A 23281-nucleotide genomic window follows, 5' to 3' on the forward strand; every position below is an offset into this window, starting at 1 on the left:
ATAGATACAACTTTATTGTCATTGCATAGTACAGGTACACAGCAACGAAATGCAGTTTAGCATCTACCAGAAATGCAAAATGTAGCAAGAGTGTAGATAACCATCTAGAATATTTACAAATTAAAAAATATATATACACATCATATACACACATATATACATATATATATATACATACATACATACATACATATACATACATATATATATATATATACACATACACATACACATACACTACATACACAGATGAGTGTGAAATGTTGGGCAGAATGTACCGAAATGATAAAGATACATACAAATATAAATAGTGCAGATGTACTGAGAAGTGAAAAGATATACTATGTAGTATGTACACGTATAGTACAGAGGGCATACACAGTCTTTTGTTTGTGTTTGTTTTGTAGGGATTAACGGTGTAGTGTTGAGTTCAGTAGTATGATGGTGGATGGAAAAAAGCTGTCCCTGAACCTGCTGGTTCTGGTGCGCAAGTTTCTGTATCTCCTTCGTGATGGAAGGAGGTTAAACAGTTTATGACTGGGATGCGAAGGGTCCTTGATGATGTTGTGAGCTCTGCGCAGACATCTACTGTGGTGAAGGTGCTCAATGGCAGGTAATTGGGTGCCAGTGATGCGTTGAGCGGTTTTGACCACCCTTTGCAATGCTTTACGTTCACACACAGTGGAGCTTCCGTACCATACAGTGATGGTACGGAATTTGTTTTCTGCTACATATGTTTGGTAAAAAAAAATTGCAAAAAGCGTATTTTGATTGGTTTGCGCAAAAGTTATTGCGTTTACTAACTACGGGAAAGATTTTTGTCATTTTTGGTGTTTTTTTTTTTTTAACGAGTAATGGCGGTGATCTGCGATTTTTTTTGCGGGACTGCGACATTGGGGTGGACAGATCGGACCCTTGACTGACATTTTTGACACTTTTGGGGTTACCAGTGACATTACTACAGTAATCAGTGCTATACATATGCACTGTTACTGCAAAAATGACACTGGCAGGGAAGGGGTTAACTGTATTGGAGAGGGAGGGGTTAAGTGTGTCCTAGGGGCGTGATTCTAACTTTGATGGGACATGGCTACTACTGTAAAAACAGAGATCAACGGTCCTACATAGTAGAACCGTCTGATCTCCATTTTTACACAGGGGAGAATGACAGGTGGCTTTGTTTACATTAGCCGCCTGCCTTTCTCCCTTCCCGCCGAACGATCGCGAGTGATCGGCGGACATCAGGTCCGCCGGTCACACGCACTGACTTGTCTGGGAACGAGCCGGGGCGGGCGCGCGCCTCAGTGCTCGCGCGCTCGCCCGCTATTGGCTCACAAGCCAGTGACAGGCTAGTGACGTATATATACATCACTTTGCCTGGCCGGGGCTGACCGCCGCCGTATATGTACTTGCGGCGGTCGGCAAACGGTTAAGGCCTGCCATACATGGCACAAATTTCGAAATCATTTTTTCTCGAAAATCTTAACCACTACTGGACCGGTCTTTTCTGACATTTGTTGTTTACAAGTTAAAATAGTTTTTTTTTTTTTTTTTTGCTATAAAATTACTTAGAACCCCCAAACATTATAGATATATATATATATATATATATATATATATATTTTTTTTTTTTTTTTTTTAGCAGAGACTCTAGAGCACAGGTGTCAAACACAAGGCCCGGGGGCCGAATCTGGCCCTCCAGGCCATTTCATGTGGCCCTTGCACCTCTCCTGCAGCTGCTGCATCTCCCTCATCTTTGCCCCCACCTTGTCTCAGCATATGGCAGCAGAGAGGACAGAACTCTTCTGCCAGATCCTGTGCTTCCCCCTGCAGCTGCAGAGAGGACCCTCCCAACTTAGCAGTTGGCAGTAGAGGTGAGGACACAACTCCTCCTACAGATCCTGCACCTCTCTGCAGCTGCAGCTCCCCCTCCTCTCCACCTCCACTGGTCTCAGCATTATGGCAGCTATCTGCTGCTTTAACCCCAGTATTTAACGTGAAACTACAGCGGGCGGCCCGGAAGTGGTTAAGGCTGGCCATACTTGGGTCAAATTTTAAAATAATTTTTTTTTCAAAAATCTTATCTTAGAATTTTCGTTTGAATTTCGCACCAACGGCCGATTTCAGTGCCGTCATCAAATTTGAGTGATCGGGCATGTTGGCAATTTTTTGAAGAACGAATGATTTTCTAATCAAAGAATTGTGCGAGAAATATAATCGAAAAAGAAATGCGCACGAGTGCAAGAAATGAAAATTCCCGGAAAGAAAGGAAGATTCCCAGCCACAAAAATTATTTTTTGTTGCAATATGAGGTGAAAACGAATGCTTGGTTGGTCGAATTTCGAACTTAATAGTGGCATCATCGAATCACAAAACGCACAAAATTTCTGATTTTCCAAAGAACATTCTTTCAAAATTAGACCCATGTATGGCCAGCCTAATGCTGACCATGCAGTATATGAAAAATCGTTCAAACTCATTTTCGAAAAAGGAACACGATCGTGCCATCATGTCATGACCAAGAAATCGTTCAATGGACATAAATGAATCAGTTTTTTGTTTGTTTTTTTCACATATAACTACTGCAAACAGTTTGGACGAGAAATACATTAACCACTTGCCGACTGCCTGCTGCATATACGCTGGCGAATAGGGGCGCATGTGGATTCGCGCTGCCCAGCCAGCCTGCCGCAGTATACAGTATCTCACAATAGTGAGTACACCCCTCACATTTTTGTAAATATTTTATTCTATCTTTTCATGTGACAACACTGAAGAAATGACACTTTGCTACAATGTAAAGTAGTGAGTGTACAGCTTGTATAACAGTGTAAATTTGCTGTCCCCTCAAAATAACTCAACACACAGCCATGCACTCAACTTCTTTGGTCGACCATGGCGAGGGGTGTTCTGAGTGGAACCTGTCCTGCTAAACCGCTGTATGGTCTTGGCCACCGTGCTGCAGCTCAGTTTCAGGGTCTTGGCAATCTTCTTATAGCCTAGGCCATCTTTATGTAGAGCAACAATTCTTTTTTCAGATCCTCAGAGAGTTCTTTGCCCTGAGTTGCCATGTTGAACTTCCAGTGACCAGTATGAGAGAGTGAGAGCGATAACACCAAATTTAACACACCTGCTCCCCATTCAGACCTGAGACCTTGTAACACTAACGAGTCACATGACATCGGGGAGGGAAAATGGCTAATTGGGGCCAATCTGGACATTTTCACTTAGGGGTGTACTCACTTTTGTTGTCAGCGGTTAGACAATAATGGCTGTGTGTTGAGTTATTTTGAGGGGACAGCAAATTTACACTGTTATACAAGCTGTACACTCACTACTTTACATTGTAGCAAAGTGTCATTTCTTCAGTGTTGTCACATGAAAAGATAGAATAAAATATTTACACAAATGTGAGGGGTGTGCTCAGTTTTGTGAGATACTGTATACTGCGGCAGGCTGGCTGGGCAGCGCGAATCCACGTGCGCCCCCATTCGCCAGCGGGAAAGCTGATTCACAGTGCCAGCGGCCACGATTGCCGCTGGACACCCACGATCGTTCCCCGTGCTGTTGTAAACAGGAATCAATGCAGAGCTCCTGTGATCCTCCTATTTAGGAATACAGGTCCCTGAGTTCATTCCATAATCCCATCCCCCACACAGTTAGAAAACACTCCCTAGCCACACATTTAACCCTTTGATCGCCCCTGGGTTAACCCCGTCCCTGCCAGTGTCATTATTACAGTAACAGTGCATATTTTTAGCACTGATTACTGTAGTAATGTCACTGGTCCCCCCCCCCCGCCCCAAATATGTCAGTTAGGAATCCAATCTGTCCGCTGCAATGTCCCAATCCCTACAAAAATCGCAGATCACCGCCATTACAAGTAAAATAAATAAATAAAAATGACATAAATCTTTCCCTTAGTTTGTAGACGTGATAACTTTTGCGCAAACCAATCAAAATACGCTTATTGGATTTTTTTTTTAACAAAAATATGTATCAGAAAACAAGATGGCCTAAAAATAATGAAAAAAAAAATAGATTTTTCCATTTTTTAATTGGGAATGTTTTATAGCAGAAAGTGAAAAATATAATTTTTTTTCAGAATCGTCAATCTTTTTTTGTTTATAGCACAAAAAATAAAAATCGCGCAGGTGACCAAATACCACCAAAAGAAAGCTCTATTTGTGGGGGAAAAATGGCATCAATTGTATTTAGGTACAGCGTCGCAAGACCGCGCAATTGTCAGTTAAAATAACACAGTGCCGAATCGCAAAAAATAGCCTGGTCATTAAGGGGGAAAATCCTTCCGGTCCAGAAGTGGTTAACCTTTTAATTTATCGTTCGTTCGTTCGTCAGAAAATTTCCAAACTTGTCCTTCGTTTTTTTTTCAGCTCACAAAAAATCACAACCGATTACCGATTCGTGCCCATTAACTGGCCGAGAAACGTAAGAACTGTTCAAATGACCGAATTTCGGACGATTTTTCGTATAGTGTATGGCCAGCATAAGAATTTTCGTTTGAATTTCGCATCATTAGTGGGCCATCATTCCCTGGTCTTCTCCCCCGTATATTCACGGGAGGCATCATCGGAGGAGGATCGGAGGGAGAAGACCGGAGGGAGAAGACCGGAGGGAGAAGACCGGAGAAAGAAGACCGGAGGGAGAAGACCGGAGAAAGAAGACCGGAGGAAAATTTTTAATAAAGGACTTCTCAAAACTGTCTCTTGTCATTATTTACATTGTGCTGCCTTTTTTGGGATGAATGGGTAGGGGTACCCCATACTCATTAACATGGGGGGGGGGTTCGGGATCTGGGGGGGCCCTCTTGTTACAGGGGGTGTCCAGATTCCTACAAGCCCCTGTCTGCAGATGACCACTGCCCAGGGTTGTAGGGAAGAGGCCCTTGTCCTCATCAACATGGGGACAAGGTGCTTTGGGGTGGGGGGGTGCAGAGCCCCTCCTGCTCCAAAGCACCCACCCACCCTATTTGTTGAGGGCCTGTGGCCTGGTATGGTCCAAGAGGAGGTGGGGCCGCTTGCTCGTCCCCTACCCTTTCCTGACCAGCCTCTTAGGACTGAGGTCACCCACCTGAGGCTGAATGGCATTTTCTACAGAGGAGGAGGCAGCCGCCCTCTCCCTCCGGGACCCCGCTCTCCAGCTGAAAGACCCTGAGCAAATGTGCCCCATTCGCCAGCGGGAAAGCTGATTCACAGTGCCAGCGGCCACAATTGCCGCTGGACACCCACGATCGCTCCCCGTGGAGAGAGAACGGCGGTCTGCTGTTGTAAACAGGAATCAATGCAGAGCTCATGTGATCCTCCTATTTAGGAACACAGGTCCCTGAGTTCATTCCATAATCCCATCCCCCACACAGTTAGAAAACACTCCCTAGCCACACATTTAACCCTTTTATCGCCCCTGGGTTAACCCCGTCCCTGCCAGTGTCATTATTACAGTAACAGTGCATATTTTTAGTAATGTCACTGGTCCCCCCCCTGCAGATGACCACTGCCCAGGGTTGTAGGGAAGAGGCCCTTGTCCTCATCAACATGGGGACAAGGTGCTTTGGGGTGGGGGGGGGGGTGCAGAGCCCCTCCTGCTCCAAAGCACCCACCCACCCTATTTGTTGAGGGCCTGTGGCCTGGTATGGTCCAAGAGGAGGTGGGGCCGCTTGCTCGTCCCCTACCCTTTCCTGACCAGCCTCTTAGGACTGAGGTCAACCACCTGAGGCTGAATGGCATTTTCTACAGAGGAGGAGGCAGCCGCCCTCTCCCTCCGGGACCCCGCTCTCCAGCTGAAAGACCCTGAGCACATGTGCCCTTGGCATTTATACAGTATCCCAGCATGCACCAAGGTGCCTTCCTCTGCCAATCACCAGAGCTGTTCTAAATGCCTGTGCACTCATTTGTCAGGTTTCCTCCCACTGTCCAATATGCCTCCCTATTGGACCAGTGTGAAATACGTCAGACACACTGAGCTGCACCCAAGCACAATGAGCAGACCTCACTAATAGATCCTGCTCTCTGGTAGGCGGAGAACAATAAAGATTTACCTGCCATTTTTTCTGGTAATCAGAAAAAATCCAAAACTATAATCTGTCTTTATAGCACCTACCTAGGAGGGTGCTACATCTGTAATAAGAATAAAAGAGATAAAATAAAAAATAAAAAAATTTATAGGAACAGCGTAAAAATAAAAAATAAGATAAATTGGAAAAACAAATTTAAAGCACCCACATCCCTCTGTGCTTGCGCTCAGAAGCGAACGAATACGTAAGTCGGTATGTAAACAGCGTTTGCATCACACATGTGAGGCATCGCTGCAATCGTTAGAGCAAGAGCAATAATTCTAGCACTAGACCTCCTCTGTACCTCTAAACTGGTAACCTGTAAAAATTTTTAAAGAGCCGCCTATGCTGATTTTTAGGTACCGCAGTTTGTCACCATTCCACGAGCGTGCGCAATTTTAAAGCGTGACATGTTAGGCGTCTATTTACTTGGCGAAACATCATATTTATATTTTAGAATGTTTTTTTTTTAAATGTATTCAATTATATTTTTTTTCCAAAAAAATTGCGTTTGAAAAACCGCTGTGCAAATACTGTGTGACATTAAAAATTGCAACAATTAGCATTTTATTCCTTAGGGTCTTCCCTTAAAAAAAAAAAATATATGTAATGTTTGGGGGTTATAGGCTTTTCTAGCTAAAAATACAGATTTAACCACTTCCATACCGGGCACTTTCACCCCCTTCCTGCCCAGGCCAATTTTCAGCTTTTAGCGCTGTTGCATTTTGAATGACAATTGCGCGGTCATGCAACACTGTACCTACACCAAATTTATGTCATTTTCCCCCCACAAATAGAGCTTTCTTTTGGTTGTATTTGATCACCTCTGGGTTTTTTCTTTTTTGCTAAACAAATAAGAAAATGTATTTTTTGCTAAACAAATAAGAAAAAAGACCGAAAAGTTTGAAAAAATAAAAAGTTTTTTTGTTTATGTTATACAATTATGTAAATAAAAAAGTTTTTTTCTGCACTGATGAGCACTGATGAGGAGGCACTGATGGGGCGGCACTGATAGGCAGCACTGATAGGTAGCACTGATATGCAGCACTGGTGGGCACTGATAGGCGGCACTGCTGGGCACTGATAGGCGGGATTGATGGGCACTGATAGGTGGCACTGGTGGGAACTAATGGGCACTGATAGGCGGCACTAGTGGACACTGATCGGCAGGGACGGGCGGCACTGGTGGGCACTAATGGGCACTAATGGGCACTAAAAGGTAGTACTGGTGGGCAATAATGGGCACTGGTGGGCGGCATTGATAGATGGCAATGATGGGCACTGGTGGGCAGCACTGATGGGGAGGGCACTGGCAGGCATTACTGATGGGGAGGGCACTGGCGGGCTCCCTGAGCCCTGATTGCCATCCCTGGGGTCATGGGTGGGCATCCCTGGTGGTTCTAGTGGCACCCCCCCCCCCGAGGGTCTGTGCTGGTAATCAATGATCTGATTACCAGTGCAGACCCCCCCTGTCAGGGGAGCCGCCGATCGGCTCTCCTCTACTCGTGTCTGTCAGGCACATACTGAGGAAAGCCAATCAACGGCTGTTCCTGTTTTACTATGTGACCAGCCGTGATTGGACACAGCTTGTCACATGGCAAAGAGCCTCCGTCAGTAGGCTCTTTACCGAGATCGGAGATGCGGTGTGTCAGTGTGACACACCGCATCACCGATCGCCGCTCTGCGTGAAAAAAAAAATGATATAAATTTTATTTTGGGTACAGCGTTGTATGACCGTGCAATTACCAGTTAAATTACCCTAAATTAAAAAAAAAAAAAAAGGCCTGGTCATGAAGGGGGGTAAAACCTCAAGTGGTAAAAAAAAAAAAAAAAAAGAGAAAATTAATTCCTGATCACCCACCGCAGTTTTACACGTGGTGCTGGGGAGCAACTAGGCTCTATTTGTGGGGAAAAAAGACATCTATTTTATTTGTGTACAGCGTCGCACGACCACGCAATTTTCCATTAAAGTAACGCAGTGCCGAATTGCAACAAATGGCCTGGTCATTGACGGGGGAAAATCCCACCGGCCCAGAACTGGTTAAGGGGGCAAATCCTTCCAGTCCAGAACTGGTTAAGGGGGCAAATCCTCCTAGTCCAGAACTGGTTAAGGGGGCAAATCCTCCCAGTCCAGAACTGGTTAAGGGGGTAAATCCTTCCAGTCCAGAACTGGTTAAGGGGGTAAATCCTTCCAGTCCAGAACTGGTTAAGGGGGCAAATCCTCCCAGTTCAGAACTGGTTAAGGGGGTAAATCCTTCCAGTCCAGAACTGGTTAAGGGGGCAAATCCTTCCAGTCCAGAACTGGTTAAGGGGGTAAATCCTTCCAGTCCAGAACTGGTTAAGGGGGTAAATCCTTCCAGTCCAGAACTGGTTAAGGGGGCAAATCCTTCCAGTCCAGAACTGGCTAAGGGGGCAAATCCTTCCAGTCCAGAACTGGTTAAGGGGGTAAATCCTTCCAGTCCAGAACTGGTTAAGGGGGTAAATTCTTCCAGTCCAGAACTGGTTAAGGGGGCAAATCCTTCCAGTCCAGAACTGGCTAAGGGGGCAAATCCTTCCAGTCCAGAACTGGTTAAGGGGGTAAATCCTTCCAGTCCAGAACTGGTTAAGGGGGCAAATCCTTCCAGTCCAGAACTGGTTAAGGGGGTAAATCCTTCCAGTCCAGAACTGGTTAAGGGGGCAAATCCTTCCAGTCCAGAACTGGTTAAGGGGGCAAATCCTCCCAGTCCAGAACTGGTTAAGGGGGCAAATCCTCCCAGTCCAGAACTGGTTAAGCGGGCAAATCCTACAGGTGCAGAACTGGTTAAGGGGGCAAATTCTTCAGGTGCAGAACTGGTTAAATGGGAAAATCCTTCCAGTCCAGAACTAGTTAAGGGGGCAAATTCTTCCAGTAAAGAACTGGTTAAGGGGGCAAATCCTTCCAGTCCCTAACTGGTTAAGGGGGCAATTTGTTCCAGTTCAGAACTGGTTAAGGGGGCATTTTTTCCAGTCCAGAACTGGTTAAGGATTAAATCCTTCCTTTTCAGAACTGGTTAAGGGGGCAAATCCTTCCAGTCCATAACTGGTTAAGGAGGCACATCCTTCTGGGTCCAGAACTGGTTAAGGGGGCAAATCCTTCAGGTGCAGAACTGGTTAAGGGGGCATTTTTTTTCCAGTCCAGAACTGGCTAAGGGGGCAAATCCTTCAGGTGCAGAACTGGTTAAGGGGGCATTTTTTTTCCAGTCCAGAACTGGTTAAGGGGGCAAATCCTTCAGGTGCAGAACTGGTTAAGGGGGCAAATCCTTCCAGTCCAGAACTGGTTAAGGGGGCAAATCCTTCCAGTCCAGAACTGGTTAAGGGGGCACATCCTTCCAGTCCATAACTGGTTAAGGGGGCAAATCCTTCCAGTCCAGAACTGGTTAAGGGGGCAAATCCTTCCAGTCCAGAACTGGTTAAGGGGGGAATTTTTTCAAGTCCAGAACTGGTTAAGGGGGCAAACCCTTCAGTGGAGAACTGGTTAATAAACAACTTTGCAATATAATAAAAAGTTCTCTGGTAAAAGTTCTCCTCCGTATTTCATGACTGTTATAATTATTTGCTGCGACTATAAACCAGTAAAGTAATTAGCATTCCTTCCCATAAACCTCCACTAATCTCAGTAACAATTTCCTACTTTTAGCCGTCTCTCCAAGAATATGAGCCCCTAATTGCAATTCTTTGCATAAATCGGGATTAGGGAAACCAGTTTTTCGAGCGACATGTTGAAAGAAGAAAGCGCGGTTTGGAGTGCAGATTGTGTGATGACCCATTACAAGGAGGGAGCCGTACCGTCCTCGAGGGATTAGCGGGAGATGGAGGGATTGTAGGGATAATTCAGAAACAGAGAATGACATCCGACGACACAACCGCAGCGCTAAATATAAAGCATGGCTTCACATTAACAACGCTAGGAAACTCCGACACCGCTTTTTCTCAGCAATTTGTAACGAATGCGCAAATCTCTAGTGCCACCGCCTGGAATATCGGTAGAAGTGCAGCTCAGACTCTGCGAATTTACAAGAAGACAATGATGAAGACGTGGTGTAATGGGAGCAATTCATATTAAATCAAATCTCAGCGCTGGCAGAAAAATCGCAATCTCTATTCTCTGCAGAGAAATGAATTATTGATAATATTATTGACTATAGATTATTAGGGACTGATATAAGGGGACCTGTAATCCTCTATAATATAATATAACATAACATAACAATAAAATATAATAAAATATAATATAATATAATAATATAATATATAAAATATTATTTTTTGTATTTTTTTTGTACCCATTAATTCCTAATTATTTTTTTCAGGCTGAACTCTGGGGAAAGGAAAAATGCTCCATTGCACTGAGCCTGTACTGTAAGGGTTAAATGCTGGTTTAGGTCTAGGTCAGGGGTCCAAAAATATTCAGTATGAGGGCCACATTATATATTATAGAAATATTTGTGGGTTAAAAAAAATAAATTAATAAAAACTATTTATTTTAATGAATACATTTTAGTTGGATCTTTTTTCGGACGCTTGACATGATTCAGTGATGGGGATTTAAGAAGGGGCTCTGATGGGAGCCCTGATGTAAGATGGGACTGTGATGGGGACCCTGATGGGGACCCTGATGTAAGGGGGACTTATAGAGAGGGACTCTGATGGGGACCCTGATGTAAAGGGGACTTAGAGGTACTCTGATGCGGACTCTTATGTAAGGGGGGCTGTGATGGGGACCCTGATGTAAAAGGGGCTCTGATGGGAACCCCTATGTAAGGGTGAACTCTGAAGTAAAAGGAAACTCTGAGGGGGATCCTGATGTAAGGAGGAGTCTGATGGAGACCCTGATGTAATGGGGGACTGTGATGGGGACCCTGATGTAAGAGGGGACTTTGATGAGAACCCTTATGTAAGATCGGACTTAAGGGTCCCCATAAAAGTCCCTCTAAGTGCCCCCTTACATAAGGGTCCCCATCAGAGCCCCTTTTACATCAGGGTCCCCATCACAGTCCCCCATTACATCAGGGTCTCCATCAGAATCCTCCTTACATCAGGATCCCCATCAGAGTTTCCTCTTACGTCAGAGTTCACCATGCCTATGGGAGTCCTCCTTACATCAGAGTCCCTGCCAGAGCCCCCCTGATATCAGAATCCTTATTCTTAGTCCCCATTACATAAGGGTCCCCATAAAAGTCCCTCTAAGTCCCCCCTTACATAAGGGTTCCCATCAGACTCCCTTCTTACATCAGGGTCCTCATCACAGTCCCACATTACATCAGGGTCTTCATCAGAGTCCTCCTTACATCAGAGTTTCCTCTTACATCAGAGTTCACCCTTACATCAAGGTGCCTATGGGAGTCCCCATTACATAAGGGCCCCCATAAAGGTCCCTCTATGTAATGGGGACTCTGATAAGGATTCTGATACCAAGTTACTGATGTAAGGAGGACTCCTATAGTCACCCTGATGTACGGTGAACTCTGAAGTAAGAGGAAACTCTGATGGGGATCCTGATGTAAGGAGTCTGATGGAGAACCTGATGTAATGGGGGACGTTGATGAGGTCCTTGATGAAAGAAGGGACTTTGATGGGGATTCTAATGTAAGGAGGGACTCTGATGCAGGGGAGGACTGGGCCAGGGGGCAGGAGGGCAATTGCCCCCCCATGTCACTCTGATGTCCCGTAAAAAGGCTGCTTCACTGCTTCTGCCACAGACATGCCTAAAGGATTGCTGGTGAAGAGAAGTAAAAAGTCCCCACTGCTGACCTACTGAGTGCGGGTTGAAGACAAGGACAAAGCACAGGCCTCCCCCTCCAGCATGGATGGTGTAAACTGTGTCTGAGCAGAGGCCGGTTCCATGCCCCACTCTCCTGCCAGGCAGCTCCGACCGAGCTGTCCCAGCACCCCCTAACTTCCCCCTGCTGGCCAGGTCGGGGACCAGGATTCGGCCAGTGAGTAGAGAGTACCTGGAGCGGAGCTTCATCCTGATATGGGGGTCAGGCTGTGAAGAGGGAGAGAGGGAGGGGGGCCAAGTCGCTGCACCATGGGCCTCTGGTTTGTACTTGTCCCCTGCGCTGAAAGTTGCCATTCAGCCCCTGCTCTGATGTAAGGGGGGACTCTGACGGAGACCCTGATCTAAGAGGGGGGTATTCTGATGTAAGTGGGGACTCTAATGGGGTCTTTTATAGAAAATGTTTAAAGGTAACCTGTGCTGAGAGAATAAATACTCACATAGGTTGAAAAAAGACAAGTCCATTGAGTTCAACCGATGGGAAAAAATAATTATTAAATAGATAACCTCCATAAACAAAACCCCACCCCCACAGAGCATCCAGAGGAAGGCTGTCCCCTCCTTCTTAGAATATCAGCGTCTTGGCTGTCATAGTAATTCCATACCTCCCAACTTTTGAACTTGAGAATGAGGAATATTTCAGGGAGATCGTGGGTGTGGCCAAACATGATAGTGGGAAGGGCTTAAGGGCAGTTGTTAAACAAAACCTGGGCTTCCTTGTACCTATAAAATGTGGTTTGATTGCTGTACCACAAGCTGGAGTCCCCAGTGTGAACCAACCCTTACCCTTAGGGAGAGAGATAAAGAGGGAGGGAAGGATCACTGTTATATGGAAGGAAGGATCACTGTAGTAAATGGAAAAAGGAAGGAAGGATCACGACAGCACATGGAAGATAGGAAGGATCACTATGACACATGTAAGGCAGAAAGGTTCACTATGGCACATGGAGGGCAGGAAGGAAGGATCGTTATGGCACATGAAAGGCAGGAAGGAAGGATCGTTATGGCATATGGAAGGCAGGATCAATATGGCACATGGAAGGCAGGAAGAATCACTATGACACGTGGAAGGCAGGAAGGATCACTATGACACATGGAAGGCACGAAGGATCACTAAGGCACATGTAAGGCAGAAAGGAAGGATCACTATGACACATGTAAATCAGAAAGGTTCACTATGGCACATGGAGGGCAGGCAGGAAGGATCATTATGGCACATGAAAGGCAGGAAGGAAGGATCATTATGGCATATGGAAGGAAGGAAGGAAGGATCTATATGGCACATGGAAGGCAGGAAGAATCACTATGACACGTGGAAGGCAGGAAGGGTCACTATGACACATGGAAGGCACGCAGGATCACTAAGGCACATGGAAGGCAGAAATGAAGGATCACTATGACACATGTAAGGCAGAAAGGTTCACTATGGCACATGGAGGGCAGGCAGGAAGGATCATTATGGCATATGAAAGGCAGGAAGGAAGGATCGTTATGGCATATGGAAGGCAGGAAGGAAGGATCAACATGGCACATGGAAGGCAGGAAGAATCACTATGACACGTGAAAGGCAGGAAGGGTCACTATGACACATGGATGGCACGAAGGATCACTAAGGCACATGGAAGGCAGAAAGGAAGGATCACTATGGCACATGGAAGGCAGGAAGAGAGAGAGGAGTAAGTTCCCTCACCCGAGCCTGGCTGGTCTCCAGAGGCTCCAGCAGTGACACTGTGTGCACTGCTTCAAAATTCCTGTCCACACAACCCCTTCACAGCCACAGGACTGGTTGCACAACAAGCTTTGTGGGCAGACACGGGGGGACATGGGGTGGAAGAGGAGCAGATGTATCCTCCCTCCTCTTCCATTCTGTATGGCAGGTGTGTGGGTGGGGGAGGTGGAGGGATGTTGCTGGATGGGCACTGTGCGGCAGACACTGACAGACAAAGTCAAGTGCTGGAACTGGCTCCCAGGACTAGGCTACACTGCGGAATTCAACCCAGATTTGCAGGACACCGAGATGTTCTTGAAATCCTGAGACCGTTCTGGCGAATCCGGGACTGTCACGGCGAATCCAGGACGGTTGGGACTGGGAGTTCTATAATTCCATGAATTCAGTGCTTCCTCTGACCTGGAATTTGTTCACCCATCAGGAGCTCTCATTTCAGTCTCACTTCTCTTGCCGCATTCCTGTTCACTGATTCATAAATGGCCATATTTAATATAGAATGAAAGTTTTCAGAACAGCCCATAGAATGGAGAGTGAGGCATGATTTTATTATAGAACATTTTCATATTCCCGGGGTATTCGGTTTATCTACAATGTCAATATAATCTGCTGCAGCGATAGAGAAACATGAGATGCGGCAGCGGCCGGTGCCCGGGCCCCTGGGAGGCCCAAAGTACAACCTGCCATCTGGCAGATCGGCAATTAATGCAGCTTTACATGTCAATAGTGTCTGGGGGAGTTTTGTTTAAAGTGAACCTGTATGTACAAAAAAAGTTGAAACTTCCCTCTCTCAATCAACATGAACTCTATTTAACCCTTTGGCCATTGGAGCCGTTTTTTTGTATTTTTTTTGCACACATGCTTAAAAAATAATTTTAGCCCTGAAGCAGTGGTGTATTTTGGTTTTGTGCTGCCCTAGGCAAGACTAAAATTGGGCGCCCCCCCCTCCAAAATAAATTTGCCCCACTCCTTCCTCTTTAACGGATGGGACTCCCTCCAAAATTGAAGAATTACAAGTCCCAGCATGAACCCCTGAGATCTCACGAGAGGGGGGGGGGTGAGAGGGGGTGGGAGAGAGAGAGGGGGTGTGAGAGAGAGAGGGGGGGTGGGTGAGGGAGGGAGAGAGAGAGGGGGATGAGAGAGAGAGGGGGGTAAGAGAGAGAGAGAGGGGGGTGAGAGAGGCGGCTCTAGCAACCAGTCGCCAATAGAGTCTCCGGTGGAGGGGGGGGCAGCTTTTTTGCTGCCCCCCCCCCGGCAAAGTGCCGCCCTAGGCCTGGGTCTTGTCGACCTAGGCTAAAATACAACACTGCCCTGAAGTTTACATTAAACCCCAAAATATGATATCTTTTCTGAAGGCAGAGACCCTAGAGCAGGGGGTCTTCAAACTTTGGCCCTCCAGTTGTTCAAGAACTACAATTCCCATCATGCCTAGTCATGTCTGTAATTGTCAGAGCTCTACAATGCCTCATGGGACGTGTAGTTCCGCAACAGCTGGAGGGCCGTAGTTTGAGGTCCTGTGCCCTAGAGAATAAAAATAGTGGTAGTTCCAATTTTTTGTCACACAATATTACTGCACAGGTCTAGGAAACACAACATTTCTGTAAAGAAAAAAAAAAAAAAAAAAAAAAAATGAAGTTAATTTTAGGGCACGCAAACGTAATAAATTACCAAATTTTTTGGTAAAATATACAAGACGAGGTTGCACCCAGTAAAAATATACCCAACAAGTCAAACCTTCAATTTACACGCGCCTGTGAAATGGCGACAAACTTCAGTAACCCTATATTTTCCAAAGGCGGCAATTTAACCACTTCTGGACCAGAAGATTTTCCCCCCTTAATGACCAGGCCATTTTTTGTGATTCGGTACTGCGTTACTTTAACGGACAATTGCGCGGTCGTACGACGCTGCACCCAAATACAATTGATGTCTTTTTTTCCCCCACAAATAGAGCTTTCTTTTTTTATTTTTTTCCCTTTCCTTCAATATCTCTTTATTATTATAATTTTTCCACAAAATAATAACAAACATATACAAGGAAAAAAAAAATATGACAAAAAATGTTACAATAATATTATCGGTTATAACATCATGCCAAAGAGAGAAAAAAAAAAAAGAGGGGAAAGGAAAAAGCAAGAGCTTTTTTTGGTGGTATTTGATCACCTCTGCGATTTTTATTTTTTACGCTATAAACAAAAAAAGAGCTACAATTCTGAAAAAAAAAAAAAAAAAAACAATATTTTTCACATTCTGCTATATAACATACCCAATAAAAAATTTCTGGTAAAAAAAAAAATCCCAATAAGCGTATTTTGATTGGTTTACGCAAAAGTTATCGCGTCTACAAACTAGGGGAAAGATTTATGTCATTTTTATTTATTTATTTGTTTATACAAGTAATGGCGGCGATCTGCGATTTTTAGCAGGGCTGCGACATTGCGGCGGACAGATCGGACCCCTAACTGACATTTTTGACACTTTTGGGGGGGACCAGTGACATTACTACAGTAATCAGTGCTAAAAATATGCCCTGTTACTGTATTAATGACACTGGCAAGGAAGGGGTTAACCCAGGGGTGATCAAAGGGTTAAGTGTGATCCTAGGGGGTGCTTTCTAACTATGAGGGGGATGGGCTTATGGAATCAATACAGATTCCAAAATAGGAGGAACACAGGAGCTCTGTGTTGATAGCTGAGATAACAACGGTCTGCTGTGTTTACAACAGCAGACCGCCATTCTCTCCACGGGGAGCGATTGCGGGTGCAGCCGGCCGCTGGTCGGCAAGTGGTTGAAGCCCCCTATAGGTCATTAGTTTAGCGTTACGGAGGAGGTCTGGTGGTAGAATTATTGCTCTCACCTTGGCGTGTGCGGCGATACGTAACATGTATTGCAATTGAGGTTTTCATGTGTAGGAGCCCTGATGCATGCGATTATATTCGTACGTGCATATATGTGGGGGGTGGAGGGGGCCTCAAAACGTTTTATGTTATCTTATTATATTTTATATTATTTTAAATATTTATATTTTTTTATAATTTTAATATTATTTTAATATTATATTTTTACTTTTTCTTGTACATTTTTTACTATTACATTTTTTTTCTTTCATCGCATAAGGGACAAAAAGTCCCTTATGTGATGATTTTTTGGTGACAGGTTCTCTTTAACCAGACACCCTGCATGTCTCCCCTGTGCTCCGCTGAATGCAGGTCGCATTTCAGAACATTCTTTTCTGGGGACACTAAGGCTCCGTTCACATGTGGGCGCAGTGGATCGCGGGCAGAATCGTGGTGAATCACGATCGCGGGCAGAATCCGGAAATCATTGCAAATCGCGGGACGCCTGTGCGATGCCCGTGATTTGCAAATGGCACCCCAAACGCTGTGCGATGTTGCCGCGATTTCCGCCTGACTAATCGCGGTAACATCGCGCAAACAGAATCGCGGGACGCATGACGCCCCAAAAAAGGTACAAGAGCTTCTTTTGTGCGTCATGCGTCCCGCGATTCTGTTTGCACAGTTAGGGGTCCGATCTGTCCGCCGCAATGTCGCAGTCCCACTAAAAATCACAGAACGCCGCCGTTGCCAGTAAAATAAATAAATAAATAAAAATGACATAAATCTTTCCCTTCATTTTTTTAGACGCGTTAATTTTTGCACAAACCAATCAAAATACGCTTATTGGGATTTTTTTTACCAAAAATATGAAGCAGAAAAATTGGCCTAAAATGATGAAAAAAGTACATTTTTATTTATTTCTTTATTTTTTTATTGGGAATGTTATATAACAGAAAGTAAAAAATATATATATGTATTTTTTTCATAATTGATGCTTTTTTTTTGGTTTATAGCGTAAAAAATAAAAATCGCACAGGGGATCAAATACCACCAAAAGAAAGCTCTATTTGTGGGGAAAAAAGGACATCAATTTTATTTGGGCACAGCGTCGCACGACCGCGCAATTGTCCGTTAAAGTCATGCAGTGCAGAATCGCAAAAAATGGCCTGGTCATTAAGGGGGAAAATCCTTCCGGTCCAGAATTGGTTAAAGAGACGGGAGGCGCCAAGGGGTTAAACAACTGGAAGTTGTGACATTCCTCAATGCCGAACTCCCTAAATATTCAGAACACTGAGCTCATCCCTATTCCTGGGGAAAGCAGAGCCGGGGAAATCTCATAGGAAGACATTCCAGTCCAGAAATGATGGCTGCTCTGTATTCTCCAGGTTCCGGTCCGGAGTGTGACGTCCCCCTTGCCTAGGTGCCACAGGTAGAAGACGGGGGTAAGTTTTTTCTTTACAGGTAACTTTTACACCTATACGTGTATTGCATTTTATATTAGGTATTCATTTTGTATGATGAACTTACGATATTAATGTGTAAAGACTTTTACTAATATCATTAATTGATGTATCTGTGATGTGATGTGTTTGGAGGGAGAAAGATGGCGCCATTGTCCAGTGTGTTAATTTCAGGCTCGTATATCACGACTTCCATTGACTAGCGTGATTAGATCGTTTTTGTCACAATCAAATTTTCTTAGCACCATTTAATTTCTTTCACTTTGATCTGGTGGAGAATTTGTTGTAATCTTGGTTGCTTGATGCGCCGTCACGGTTCCCGGGTGATGGAACAAATGATGGACGCTGCAAGTTCCACCCGGGTGCCGGAACGCAATTACATATCCTGCCCATTCCCAGCAGCTTTCAGTATATATAACCGCTGTTAACGTATTTAGGCCACACCCCTGATGATGTCATATGGTGACGAAATGCGTAGGGGGGAGGAGCTGATGACGTATGACCCTGACACACGCTGGGACAGGGCGGACATTTTTTTGGCTTTAAACACAGAACTGACAGTCCTATATACACTGGAGCTTCAATACCAATGTGTGAGTGGATTTTTTTAATTTAATAAATCATTTTATACTTTTATACTATGAGGAGTGTCCTATTTATCTTTGCAAGTTATGATTTAACTGTGGAGAGGATCGGTAGTGGACTATTGGAGGATCTTTCTACCATCTGTGCCTGACGTACATTACACCGCTTGTAGTGAGGGTCTATATTATCTGGTAAGAGGCTGTGTGGTTAGGTGCCGGTGGTGGTTGTCACATATAAACAGAAGATCCCCGTATTCCTTTCCACTGGGACTCTATCTCTGGATGTGGACTTTGATTGACTTTTTAATTAACGCTGCACCATTCTGTTACTAACTTTTACACCTACTAACACCAGGTGATTTTTAAAGGGGAGGAGGTAGACAGTATAGGTGGACCATGAGTTTTGCTGCAAGGTCAACATTTTAACCTGGATATCCTGAAAGTAGATATTATAGCGTATCTGTATGTTATCTGGAATCCCCCCCATCATTGGACACCGGGGTTCTTTCATTTCATGTTCTGTTCCTTCGTAGATGTAACAAACATTGGGTTCCTGCCTCTTCGTTGGTTATATATCAGTAACATGGAAAAAATAAAGTGTAGCGCCTATAAAAACCACATAAATGACTACAACTGTTCAACATATAATACAAGAAATGTAAGGCCATAAAGGGTCAATGAATAATACGTATATACTGTAGGTGTATGCAGTGGTGTATTTAGGTTTCATGCTGCCCTAGACCTGACTAAACTTATGCACCCCCTAATTTAAGTATGACTCATCCCTTCCTGTAAAGGCCACACCCTTACTGTTTATGACCCGCCCTGTCATATGTAAACCACAGACCACAATATATTGGTGTCCATCAGTGCAGCCTCATCAGTTCCCATAAGTTTAGCCTCATCAGTGCAGCATCATTAGTGCCCATCGGTGCAGTTTATCAGTACTCACCATTGCCGCCTCATCAGTGACCATCAGTGCAGCCTATTAGCGCCCATCAATGCAGCATCTCAGTGCCCAGCAGTCCAACCTTATGTCACTGGATTAGTAAGATTACTCATCTCTTTCAAGATATTTGGACTTGTGTTTGCTGCCACTGATTGTAATCATAGGATTATTTCACTTATTTGTATAATGACTAGGAAGTCCATAATCATTATACAAATAAGTGAAATAATCAGTGGCAGCAAACACAAGTCCAAATGTCTTATAAGATAGGAGTAATCTTACTAACCCAGTGACATATTACGATAGCACGTATGAGGTGAGTAGGTCCAAACTGTTATTGAAATAGTATACAATTAAAAGTCTTAATTGTATATGATGCAATTCAATCTGTTCGTTCAAGGACAAGGATGTTTAAAGAAATGAAATTATATTATTGACCTGATGCCTGCCATACCTGGGGGCGGAGGATGGTAGGCGGAGCATTAGGCTGCAGCGTCACACCTATTAGCATTGGCGGCCGTCGGGCCAGTTATATTAAGTATGGTCGGCGGCCTGCGGTCTCTCCGAATGTCCTGACCGGCCGGTATTATCATACCAGCAAGTAGCAGTGTGACTGCTTTATGGGGGTGCCGGACTGATTTGCCTCCTGGACCCTGCCCTCTGGCCCAATTCGCCCCATAAGACTGGCACTATACTAAAAGTGTAGCGTAAGCCGGCGGGGACCCTTTTCGTGCAGGAGCCGGGAGAAGGCTGTTTTTTTTTTCCTTGCAGGGTGCAGTTTTTTGCTGCCCCCCTGCAAAGTGCCGCCCTAGGCCTGGGCCTTGTTGGCCTAGGCCAAGATACAGCACTGGGTGTATGCATGGCTTCTTTTCAGCAAGAACACATCTTTGTGGATAACTTAACAAGCGTTCTTTGACCTTTCCTTAGCAAGGGTCATTGAAATCTGTTAAGCACCTATGTTCTGGTAAGCCCCCACGTTCTTTGACCTTTCCTTAGCGAGGGTCATTGGAATCTGGTAAGCCCCCAGTTAAACCCCCATGATCTGGTAAGCCCCCACGTTCTTTGTCCTTTCCTTAGCGAGGGTTATGGAATCTGGTAAGTCCCCAGTTAAGCAACCATGTTCTGGTAAGCCCCCATGTTCTTTGACCTTCCCTTAGCGAGGGTCATTGGAATCTGGAAAGCCCCAGCTAAGCCCCCACATTCTGGCAAGCCCCCACATTCTTTGACCTTTCCTTAGCGAGGGTCATTGGAATCTGGTAAGCACCTAGTTAAGCTCCCACATTCTGGCTAGCCCGCACATTTTTTGACCTTTCCTTAGCGAGGGTCATTGGAATATGGTAAGCCCCACATTCTGGTAAGCCCCCACGTTCTTTTACCTTTCTTTAGCGAGGGTCATTGGAATCTGGTAAGCCCCCAGTTAAACCCCCACATTCTGGCAAGCCCCCACATTCTTTGACCTTTCCTTAGCGAGGGTCATTGAAATCTGGTAAGCCCGCACGTTCTGGTAAGCCCCCACATTCTTTTAGGGTAAGCGCCCATGTTCTTTGTCCTTTCCTTAGCGAGGGTCATTTGAATCTGGTAAGCACCTAGTTAAGCTCCCACATTCTGGCTAGCCCGCACATTTTTTGACCTTTCCTTAGCGAGGGTCATTGGAATATGGTAAGCCCCACATTCTGGTAAGCCCCCACGTTCTTTTACCTTTCTTTAGCGAGGGTCATTGGAATCTGGTAAGCCCCCAGTTAAACCCCCACATTCTGGCAAGCCCCCACATTCTTTGACCTTTCCTTAGCGAGGGTCATTGAAATCTGGTAAGCCCGCACGTTCTGGTAAGCCCCCACATTCTTTTAGGGTAAGCGCCCATGTTCTTTGTCCTTTCCTTAGCGAGGGTCATTTGAATCTGGTAAGCCCCCATGTTCTGGTAAGCGCCTACGTTCTTTGACCTTTCCTTAGCGAGGGTCATTGAAATCTGGTAAGCCCGCACGTTCTGGTAAGCCCCCACATTCTTTTAGGGTAAGCGCCCATGTTCTTTGACCTTTCCTTAGCGAGGGTCATTGAAATCTGGTAAGCCCGCACGTTCTGGTAAGCCCCCGCATTCTTTTAGGGTAAGCGCCTACGTTCTTTGACCTTTCCTTAGCGAGGGCCATTGGAATCTGGTAAGCCCCCAGTTAAGCCCCCATGTTCTGGTAAGCCCCCACGTTCTTTGACCTGTCCTTAGCGAGGGTCATTGGAATCTGGTAAGCCCCCAGTTAAACCCCCAGGTTCTGGCAAGCCCCCACATTTTTTGACCTTTCCTTAGTGAGGGTCATTGGAATCTGGTAAGCCCCCACATTCTTGTAAGCCCCCATGTTCTTTTACCTTTCCTTAGTGAGGGTCATTGGAATATGGTAAGCCCCCAGTTAAGCCCCCACGTTCTGGTAAGCCCCCACGTTCTTTGACCTTTCCTTAGCGAGGGTCATTAGAATCTGGCAAGCCCCCATGTTCTGGTAAGCCCCCACGTTCTTTGACCTTTCCTTAGCGAGGGGGTAATTGGAATCTGGTAAGCCCCCACTTTTCACATACTGTAATGGTCTGCGTGGTGGTCCTAGTGTTGAGAAGCTTTGAGGCTCTTTGGAATTTACAATCCATCATTTCTTCTATCATAGACAGAAGATTTTTCAATCACTTGTTGGCTCATAATTGGGAATTTTCTTGCTTCGTATTCATACACCTATATATGTATTATTCATTAATATTTACATTTCTTGTATTATATGTTAAATACTTGTAAGTAGTAATTTATGTGATTTTTAGATGCACTGCACTTTATTTTTTGCAATGTATGCATACCACGTATTAGGGTATTGTGCCAGCTGCTTCCAAATATCAGATTTTTGGGCTTTTAGCGCCTTTTTTTTTGGTTTATATTCATATTACATTTATTATACATTTTGGTTTATAACATATTGGACTAACCAGTTCCCCGTCCATCAGGTTCAGAAGCATCCCCAGGGTTGAGCTCCTCCATGAAGGGATCTGCATGCTCCCGGCGCCCCACCCTGCAAAAAACAGAAATTAGGATGTTATGAGACTCTTTATAACAAATGGACTCTGTAGCCACATGACTTTCTTTTACTCTGAGCTTTCAAAACCATGCACACAAAAACTTTCATATTTCCAGTATACTTGTATATGTCTGGACTCCAGGAACCCTGGACCACCCTATAGGGGGACACCAGTATTTACTTACATGTAATATGTAGTGTGTTGTTACACCAATAAGTAGAAAATAATATAATGCATAATTGTGGTAATGTAATTATATTTGGTTATTATACTGCCATCTTGTGGTTATTTTGGTTGTTGCTCTTGCCTTTCTATCTTTCACTTCTGTGTTCCCTCCTGTCCCCTCCCATTTATTACGTATTTCCTGTTCCTGTTTTTTTATGCTTGTGGGGATAGAGATGGCCACCTCTGCCTTGGCCTTTATACAATCTGCTCGCATCCAGAACACATTACCATGTTTTGACCTGCAGATACCATCCTTCAATCATCTACTACAATGTTGTTGTCTGCTGCACCTACTGCTTGCAAAAAACCTATGTGGATGGAAACAAACAGTGTCTGGTGAGTTCAGCAATCTGGTAACGATTGTCCACGGTGAATGCATCTGATTATACAGGCCAGGAATAGGTCTCAGCAAGGGATAAGTCACTATTACAACAATTGGGAGTCAGAATATGTAGTTAAAGAGGTTGTAAACCCTCTCTTATAACTTGTACCTATAGGTAAGCCTTTAATAAGGCTTACCTATAGGTACTGTAAATATCTCATAAACTTGCACCGTTTAGGAGATATTTACTCTTAATGCAGCTGATGACGTC

At 44.8% G+C, this 23281-nt stretch overlaps 1 protein-coding gene across 6 annotated transcripts in view; it reads right to left on the bottom strand.

Annotated features, from left to right (window-relative positions):
• Positions 1-23281, bottom strand: part of CRTAC1 (cartilage acidic protein 1) — a 1069217-nt gene that overhangs the window by 130333 nt on the left and 915603 nt on the right. For all 6 annotated transcript variants that reach the window (XM_082267474.1, XM_082267475.1, XM_082267473.1 and 3 more), the window contains exon 9: positions 22374-22456. In XM_082267474.1, the coding sequence (XP_082123600.1) occupies positions 22374-22456 (83 nt within the window). The remainder of the gene's footprint in view (positions 1-22373; positions 22457-23281) is intronic.

The sequence above is a fragment of the Pelophylax lessonae genome, assembly GCF_965119305.1.
Source record: "Pelophylax lessonae genome assembly, chromosome: 9".
In the NCBI taxonomy this organism is placed as follows: domain Eukaryota; kingdom Metazoa; phylum Chordata; class Amphibia; order Anura; family Ranidae; genus Pelophylax; species Pelophylax lessonae.